Source organism: Lotus japonicus, chromosome 2 (genome assembly GCF_012489685.1).
Source record: "Lotus japonicus ecotype B-129 chromosome 2, LjGifu_v1.2".
NCBI lineage: Eukaryota > Viridiplantae > Streptophyta > Magnoliopsida > Fabales > Fabaceae > Lotus > Lotus japonicus.
Window position 1 is genome coordinate 22015459 of NC_080042.1, and position 9523 is coordinate 22024981.

Sequence of the window (9523 nt, forward strand, 5' to 3'; positions counted from 1 at the left end):
TTAAATTGTACCTCACATCTTATTTTTTCCTATTTTTTTTTTCTAATTTAATTTAATTATAATTTCATACAAAAATATAAAGAAAAACAAATAACAAAGTATCAAAACAATATCTATAAAATACCATGTTATATTATTTTTTTTCCAAATATATTACAATGAGATATTAAGTTAACAATAAAATAAAACTAAGTGTCCATATTTTGAATTTTGGTTTTTCATAAATATAAATAGAATACTCATCCTACCAGAATTTAATATATAACAATCATACCAAATAAATTATGAGATTAATTTCTATGCACCGACGATGTAAATAAGTTTTACACCACCATTCGTATTTGTGCTTAATTAAAAGAAACTTGTCACATCCACCAAAAACAATCTTCCACTTGTCAATACTTGTTTTCTGTTATTCAATTTCAACCCTTCTAATTCACTTTAACATAAATTTCCTATAGAAAGACTTATATCATATACTCTATTTTCATTGAATTTCAGTTCTTTTAATTTTTAAAAACCTACCTTGACAACCAATTAACCAGTACCATACATTATACCATGTGTAATCCCACTTACATTACTTTTACAATTTTCATTTCCAATTTTTAACCATTTATAGAACTAAAGCAATATTGAAATAAAATCTCACAAATCAATCTGCATATCTTAATTGACTAACTTCAGTTGGATTGTTTTACCATGTCAAAGATGGATCTCCAAAGAAGACACAATGGACAAAAGGACTCAAAGCTATTCTACAAGCCCCTCCACCTACACAGGGTAATGATCAAAGACACTTATTGACTTTATATTTTGCAATTTCACTATCTGTTATGTTGCTTTTTACTTTGCTTTCTTTTCACTTTACTACCTTTCAAGGTAGGTGGCGGACAGACTGAGACATGAACGACATTGTACTGTGAAAGCGACCTGTCCTTTCACCGGTTGACTTGAGATCAAGGAGCTTCAGATGAACGTTGGTGAAGCTTCTGATCATCGTCAGATTGAAGCTTGGATTCTTCTGACCTTGCAACTTCTGCTTTCTGAACAAGTTCCTCAGAACTTCTGATCGTCAGAGCTAGAATAGCTTGGGTCTTCAGAACTTGAGTCTTCTGCTTCTGGACCGTTCCACTGGAACATCTGGTCTTTAGAACTTCTGACTTGAGTTCTTCAGAACTTCTTGAGAGCTTCCATCTTCAGAGCTTCTGAAGTATTTGCCACTGTTCAGAACGAACATGGTGGGTTAAAGAGCTTTCTTTTTAGTAACCCTTGGTTCTTCTTCTTCTGAACGAATAGGCTTGGGTCAGATTCAGAACCTGTTTGTCACAACTTAAAAAGACAAACGTTAGGGTACCACAATTGTTCATCATCACAAACCTTAATTGTAATCATCAAAACATAGAGATGCAACCACTGATTAAACCTTGATCTTACAATCTCCCCCTTTTTGATGATGACAAAACAAGTATTTTGATGAACAATTTTTACACAATAAACTGAATACACAGGAAAGAAAGGATCAGAGATTAAATTTATCCTTGTGTAACGGTTTGCATTGCTCTTTCTGAATCTGGGATGACACCTGATTCTGAGCTAGGGTCTCCCTCTGACTCCCCCTGAATCTATGACTTGATGAGATGATGCATAGTCTAGATTCGGAGTCTGGTTATGTGATCAGAATTTACGACGCTTGAAGAGATGTATACTCATCAGAAGTGATGGTTCAGAACTTAGCGTATATCACATAATAACATAGATTCTTGTCCAGATATAATTGGAATAAGGTGTCAGAAGCAAGATTAGTTCAGTATATGAACAAAATGTATTCCTTATTTGAGACGCTTGACAATATCTATGTGCTATAAGTAATTATACTTATTCTCCTCTACTGGTTTTATATATATATAAGAAAAAAAAATTTATCAACACCATTTTTATGTACTCCCCCTTTTTGTCATAAGCAAAAAGGGTCCCCCTTTTTGTCATAAGCAAAAAGGGTGAAAAACAAAACCAACAATAACGATAACAAGAAGGTGATGCAAATAAGATATGTTATTATTACTGAACGGAGAAGAAGTACAAAGGATCGAGAGGAACGAAGAAGACTAATCCTAGATAAATAGGAAAGCTCGAGAATTCTTCATGGAGAGAAGTTGAAGGTGGATGGGACGAATGTCCTGATCAATTGAGGCTAACTGAGTAGCCAGTTCTTCCTTCAAGGCAACATTCTCCTGGACAGCTGCTTGATCCGCTTCATCGTGATCTTCTTCATATTCCAGAAGCACGCAAATGCACTGGAGCTGATCTTCAACGTCCTTCCAGCGAGTGGTCAGACGGAGGAGGTCAGTGAGAACTTCTTGAAGGTTCTGAAGACAGTGAGTTTGATGAGAAGTGAGCCAGCATTTCAGAAGAGTCTCAATCCGCTCAAGAGCGAGAGAGATCTGAGAAGAAGATAGATTGACGCTCCATGGAAAGACTTGGTCGAATACCAAAGTCTTGAGTCCAGAAATCAAATCGACAGTAGTCATTCTTGAATTGGAAGTTATGGAAGATTTGAAGTGAATGAAGGATGAGGTGAATTGTGGTGTGATGAAGAAGAAGTATTGCAGAGATTATAAGAAGAAAAAGTAACAGAAAAACATGCATCAAACTTATCAATCATAAAAGCATGTGAGTTACTAAATGGACGGTGCATTGAATCAGAGAATGAAAAATTAACACAGTCAACATGAATTAAATTTAGTCATGACAAATAAATGCATGCATGATAGATGTGGGGGATTCAAGGCTTGGAAGATGAAGGAAGGTTGTCCATTAAATACTTCATGATTGCTTCCATTTTGCTTGAGGACTCTTGAATTCGCTTGCTTTGCTCATTCTGAACATGTCCTTGTTGCTCAACCATCTGAAATAACCTCTGCTGATCATCCTGAATCCTGTCAATCCGAGCAGCAAGAATGGCAACTTCTGGAGCTGGAGCAGAAGTAGGAACTTCTGGTGCTTGTGTAGGAGTAGCAGCTGCAGCTTCCGAAGACATGACAGTATCAACTTGAGTTGGCCCTTGCTTCTCAACTTCATGATCAACTGCATCTTCCAGAATGACTATACCATCAGAGCTTTCTTCTTCAACCTCCGCTGAAAGCATCACAGCATCTTCTGAGGTACATTCAGAGACAACACATGGTCGTTGAGCCATGGCTCTTCTCAAGGATTCACAAACCTTGTGCAGCACTATCTGCCTTTGCTCATTGGCCCTCTCAGATGCATCATGAACTCTTAGTCGTTTCTCCCTGCTAAGTTGCTTCTGAAGTTCATGAACTTTGCCTTCTGACCATCTCTCAAAGGCAGACCATAGACCATCAACAAGAGAGGCATCAAACTGATTATCAGTTACCTGATACAGCCATTTCAGTCTTCTGGAGGCCTCTTCAGAAAACTCCGGAATGAGTTGAGTAAGATTCTGAGGATGAAAGGAGGTGGCCAAGGTCAGAACAGGCTGAGGAGTTCTGGCAGCATTGGAGCTTGAAGCATTTGATTCATCCAGGTGCTCTGAAGGTGTGGAATCAATCTCGTGGTCCTTCTCTACGCCTGAGTGATCTGATTCATCCATGTGCTCAGCTTCAGAGATAATATTTGGCCTTTGCCTTGAGGTGACAGTCTTCTCAGGTGAAGTGAAACTCAGATCCTGTGAGTTGACTACTGAGTAGTTGGACAAGGACACATAGGAGGTCTCAGCAGCATCTAGAAGCTGATCTTCAAAGTTGGAAGCAATTTGTTGAAGGGGCTTCACATTGAAAGGCGGTACAAGAATCTGAACATCATCATCATCCTTTTCTTTCTCAGCATGGATCTCACCAGTCTGGGTTATGAGGAAGGTGTGTGAAGAGGATGAAGGCTTGGGGTTGAATTGTTCAACCAAGGTTCTCAGAGTGGCCTCACTTTGAGCAATACCTTGAATGAAGGAATTGAAAGGAGGTACTGGTTCAGTTGGGATGGATGTGGAAGAGGTGTAAATTGGAGTGGAAGGGATGGCTGTGGTAGCTGTTTCGATGGTGGATTTAGGAGCTTGAGGTTCAGCTTGTGTTTCAGCTTGTGTTTCAGGTTGAGTGAGTCCTGTTTGGATTGAGGTAGGCATGGAGGTAGATATAGGCAGGGGTTGTTCAGGAATAACTACTAAAGCAGAATCAGAGTTAATGCTTTCAGTAATTACCTTACTTGGACTTCTGATGGATGTGGTTGTGGTAAGATTTGCAGCCCTTGCTGGATCAGAAGTTCTTTTAGATCTCCTTTCACGTTGAACTTCTGAAGCAGGTTCAGATGCTTGCTCTGCAACTGCCTCTTTCTGCTGAAGGGGACCCCTCAGAGGAAGCTTCCTTCTCTTCACTAAGGGAACAGCATCAGAATCAGTGGATTCTTCAGCGTCTGAAGCTTCCCTTATAACCTGCATCTCATTCTGGATGATCTCATGGTCATCCTGCTCATCTTCTTCTTCCTCAAGAGTAACTTTTCTTCTCTTAGCCACAGGAATATCATCATCTTCAGTTTCCTCGCTTGAGGAATCTTCCCATGTGTCTTCAGAGCTTTCAGATTCAGACACTTGACGTGGTTGAACTAAGGTTCTCTTGGAAGGTTTTTCAGTAGAGGGTTCTCTGATGATGACAGTCTTGGATGCAGCTTTCTTCTTTGCAGGTTCCTCTGTCAGAATCCCTTTGCCCTTAGGATCTGAAGGCTTGCTGCTTGTTGCCCTCCTTGATTTCCTTGTTGCCAACTTAGGAGGACTTTCAGGAAGTGTCTTGACAAACTCCTCAAGAGTGATAGGATCTCCTTGTCTTCTGAGCATCCGCACATACTCCAGAATACATGCTGGATTGTCCTTCTTGGACCAAATAGGAAAATCATCAATGGGGTAGTTTCTCTTACGAACCTCATCAGAAGTGTCTTCTCTGGGAGCAACTTGAACTTTCTCAATGATTTGCATTTTCTTCAACTTTGTGCCATTGAGAGCATCGCCAATAGACATGGCCAGATCTTCGTGAAGTCCAAGGTCTGATAGGGTCTTGACAAGCTTATTCTGGACGAAGATATCTGGCAGCAGCCTTCCATACGGAATGTAATATATGAACCTCTTGTTCTCAGAACCAGTTGTAGTCCTTGATTTCTCAACACATTCCTTCAGATAATTGAAGAGAAGGAATGGAAGACAGATAGGTTCGCCCTTAGAAATGTAGTACATGATTACCTTTTGAGTTTCATTAAGATAATCAGTTCCACCAGTTCTGGGGTGAATGCAGGTAAGGAATATCTTCTGCCAAATCTTCATCTGAGGCTTCAAGTCCTTTATGTTGTACTTGGTTTTCTCCATTTCCCAGTGGTCATAAATCGCCTGGTTGACCACGCTCCTCATCCCAGGAACATTTGCATCAACATTTTTAATCCTTTTACCTTGCTGGAACTCCATACCCAGCAGTTTTGCAATGGACTCTTCTGAGATTACAATCTTCTTGTCCAGCACATGAGAAACAACGTAGTAGTCGTTGCAGACAGCGTTCTTCCAGAACTCTACAACCAATTTGTGATAAATCGGACCACGAAGTCTATTGAAGTAGCCAGACCACCCTTGTAAGTTGACCTGATCCCTGATGTCGAACCCATGTTCAGCCAGATTGTCGAAGTCAACTCTTGCTTCACAGCACACATTCAGTTCTTCTACTTTCTTGGCACAAGTGACTACATTTCGTGCATTCAGAATCTTCGGTGCTTCTTCGAATCTTTGATTCTCTTGATCTTCGGCAGTTTGTTTGGAAGAAGCAGAAACATTTACCTTAGGTTTCCTCGATTTGCCCATGATTCTCAGAGAATGAGGTTTAGGGTTCAGAGAGAAGGGGGAAATGTTGGAGGAAGGAGTATGAATGAATGCAATGCACACGGAAAGTTTCAAAACCGTAAGTGTAAGTAAGTGGGAGATCGTGTGTGACAGTGCATATAGTGGGTTTAATGGTAACCGTTGACAGTTTTAAGAAATTAAAGGCAAAATCAACAGTTATAAAATAGATAGTCTGAAAATAGCATAGTAGAGGAGAGTAGACATCATCATTATAGCAGATATACCACGCGACTCAAGAAACTATGTCACAAATGAAGTGACACGTGTATTGTTGCCTACCACAGAAGTTTAACCGGTGGGTTAAGTGCTTCTGATCGAGTAACTTCTGAAGGAGGTAACATCTGATGACTTCAGAGGTACCATGGTCAGAAGTTCTGAAGAAAACCTTACTCTGGACAAAAGTCCATGTTCAGGTTTTCAAGAATGAATAAAAACCTATCTTCTGCTAACAAGATGAAGATAACAAGATACCAAATCCAATGAGAGAAGTTTGAAGAAAAATGTTCAACAAACTTAGTGCTAAATAGTTGAATTTTAACTGGATAAACTTTTATTTTAGCGACTTTGTTTTTAACCTTATATGTCATACTTTTTGCTCCAAGACATACATATCAATGTTGGCTTTTATATATGGCTATAGTTACTATATTGCAGTTTATGATAATTGAACTTTTAGTATGAAAGTTAACTACTGACGTAGTACTGATTATATTTATGCTTAAAATGGTTGTGTGTAAACTTCCATTGCACAAATGGCCTATCCCTTCAACAGGTTAGACGTACCTATTTTTTTATTAAATGAAGTTGCTTCTTTAAGTTAACAACGAAACCAATGAATACATAATAAGTTCATCTTTAACATTTTACATATAATAAATAAAATAATCAGATACTTACATGTACAAATACCAAAACCCTATAAAAGAAGAAAACTACCCCACCTAATACCCCCTTGAAAATAGACTTAACAAAACATGCCTCATTAAAACCTTTCTAGGATAAAACCCCCTTGGGAAAACCTAGCAAGGAAAAAGAGTACCTATTTTGAAAAGTCAAGAGGAATTTTCAAGGGTGTTTACAAAGAAAACTAATACTCAACCCAAACCCAATTGGTAAGCCTTCCAAAATCAAGACCAAACCTTCCACCAAATTCTTAATACAGAATCTGTACCTCCAGGAAATAACCAGCAGACGTAGACTTGTGAAAAAGGAACCAGTAAGCAAAAGCCATTCTAATGGGAGCTCACGAGTTTGCATCAATCAAAAAAACCAATATCCTCCACCAAAAGAGAGTGTTGCAACACCATCACTTAGAGTACAAAAAACGGCCATCCATACTTCATTTTAGTTGAACAAATCTGTTATTTAACTGAGCAATACAAGAGCACGGCTACAAGATCCATTCAAGCAATGTACACCTAAAATCACTTACCATTTATGAGAATCCATGCCTTCCATTAAATGGTACATAGGAGACCTTCCCCATCTGGAGATTCATTTGAAAATAAACTAACTACCATAAATATTGAGTTAACATAAATCATAAAATTACTATTTATCATAGTATTTGCTTAAAAATTGTCACTATCTAAACCTACCTTATACTAAATTTAAATAAGGGGACCAACATATATAATTAGCAATTGACTCATCTTCATACCTCAGCTTAAATTTTTGAATACTTCTTTGTAAACAACATTTTTTGTGTGCTCCAAAGGCGAAACCTCTGTCTGGTCAACATAAATTTTCAATCCATCCCTTGATTTCACACGCGACAACGCAACATATAGTTGACCATGGGAAAAAACAGGTCTCGGTAAAAAAACCCCCACTCGAGACAACGTCTGCCCTTGACTCTTATTAATTGTCATTGCAAAACAAACACACACCGGAAATTGCCTACGTTGAACTTTAACATGTAGACCACTATCAGAAGGAACAATAGTCATGCGTGGGATGTATGTTTTTGTGCCAGCTTTATTTCCATTTAGCACTTTCCCATAAATCAAATTTGGTCTAAGATCCAACACAATAAGCCGAGTTCCATTGCATAACCCAGCTGAAACATCAATATTTCTCATTAACATAATGGGCGTTCCAATTTTCAAACACAACCTATGATCAGGAAGTCCAGATCCCTTAATGCCGTTCAAAAACTCAATGGTTATCCAATTTGCATCAATGGCTACATCTTCATCAACTTTGACTACACTGTCTGAACTTAAATACACTTTTCTTTGCCAGGTACTATGGAAAGCACAAACTGGTTCACACTATCAACAATATCCAAAGTGGGAGCAAGAATAGCTTTATCAATAAAATATTCCTCATCAAAAAATTTCCTTTGAATATCAGGGTAGGTGGAATAAACTATACTTGACACAGCATCATCTTTAAAGGGAACCATCAAGTCATGTGGAATATCTAAATCACATTCACCATCATTGTAATCACCCAAATTACCATCACCAATATCAAGTATCCACTTGCTAAATTCAACCAATTTTTCACAATCATGTAAAGAATCATTCCCATGCAAACGCATATGAAGGTATGAAAAACGGTAGAAAGGGGGGGTTTGAATAACGTTTTCAGTACAAAACTTCCACCTTAAAGATTTTGGCAAATCTTTCGAGAACTTAAGTGCTAAAGATAAGAGATAGAAAAGCACACAAGGATTTTATCCTGGTTCACTTGATAAATCACTCAAGCTACTCCAGTCCACCCGTTAAGGTGATTTCTTCCTTCTTAGAATGAAGGCAATCCACTAATCAGGTAAGAGTTACAACTGCACTTGAAACCTACAAGTGACTAACAATTACACTGACTTAGCTCACACTAAGATTCACTCTCTTAGTCTTCTCTAGGATCCGATCAACCTTGATCTCCTAAAGGAACTAAACAAACTGTTTATCAAAGAATTGTTTACAAGAGATTTGCTTCTAAAAAGCTAATTGTAAACTCAATGAATTTCAGATGAAAGAAAGCTTAGAATAATTTGAATATGTCTTGCGCGTGTGTATTTCTTTTTCTAGCCGCTTCTTTCATTCTTCAGCCTCTATATATACTCCAAGGATTAGGGTTGAGCGTTGCATGGGAAATGCTACCGTTGGAGGGCAGTTCTGGAAAATCCAGCTTCTGCTGTGGCTGAGAACGTTAGGTAAGTCGTCAGGAAGGTACACTTGCTTTTGTACTTGGATAGCGACTTGACCTTTTAACCTAGGAGACTTCTGATCAGGGGAATACTTCATATTGGAACTTGTGAAGCCGGTTGATCAGAGTCAGAGGGAAAGCACAGATCCTCTGACCATTGTATCTTCTGATTCTGAACTCAGAGGGAAGAACATGGCCTTCAGAGTTTCTTGCTTCTGGACTTCAGAGTTTCCACTATTCAGCTTCTGGATCTTTCAGAGTCTTCTACACCATCAGAACATCTGAACCTTCAGTGTTTCTTGGTTATCAGGACTTCTGGATCTTCAGAGCTTCTAGCGACTGAGTCCACATCAGAGTTTGTATAGCTTCAGAACTTCTGAAGCTTTTCCACTGTTCATACTGAACATGGTGAATGCGAAAGCGTTGCTTGGGTTACCCTTTATACACAGTGCTTCTGATTTGTGTGAGATTGAGTTGAGGTCA

The 9523-nt window shown here is 38.6% G+C and overlaps 1 protein-coding gene across 1 annotated transcript; it reads right to left on the bottom strand.

The window, feature by feature from the left end:
* Positions 1 to 7322: 7322 nt before the first annotated feature.
* Positions 7323 to 8432, bottom strand: LOC130736227 (uncharacterized). The gene is made up of 3 exons (XM_057588070.1): positions 8136 to 8432; positions 7777 to 8025; positions 7323 to 7373 (listed from the first exon to the last, which is right to left on the bottom strand). Exons 1-3 carry the CDS (start codon positions 8430 to 8432, stop codon positions 7323 to 7325), a joined length of 597 nt encoding a protein of 198 aa, XP_057444053.1.
* Positions 8433 to 9523: the final 1091 nt, after the last annotated feature.

Excerpts from the sequence above, each read along its gene's own strand:
- LOC130736227 (XM_057588070.1), bottom strand. The coding sequence starts at position 8,432 with ATGCGTTTGCATGGGAATGATTCTTTACATGATTGTGAAAAATTGGTT. Across the intron at positions 8,026-8,135 it reads ACCAGTTTGTGCTTTCCATA|GGATCTGGACTTCCTGATCA; the intron begins GTACCTGGCAAA and ends AACGGCATTAAG. Across the intron at positions 7,374-7,776 it reads TTCAACGTAGGCAATTTCCG|ATGGGGAAGGTCTCCTATGT; the intron begins GTGTGTGTTTGT and ends ATGAATCTCCAG.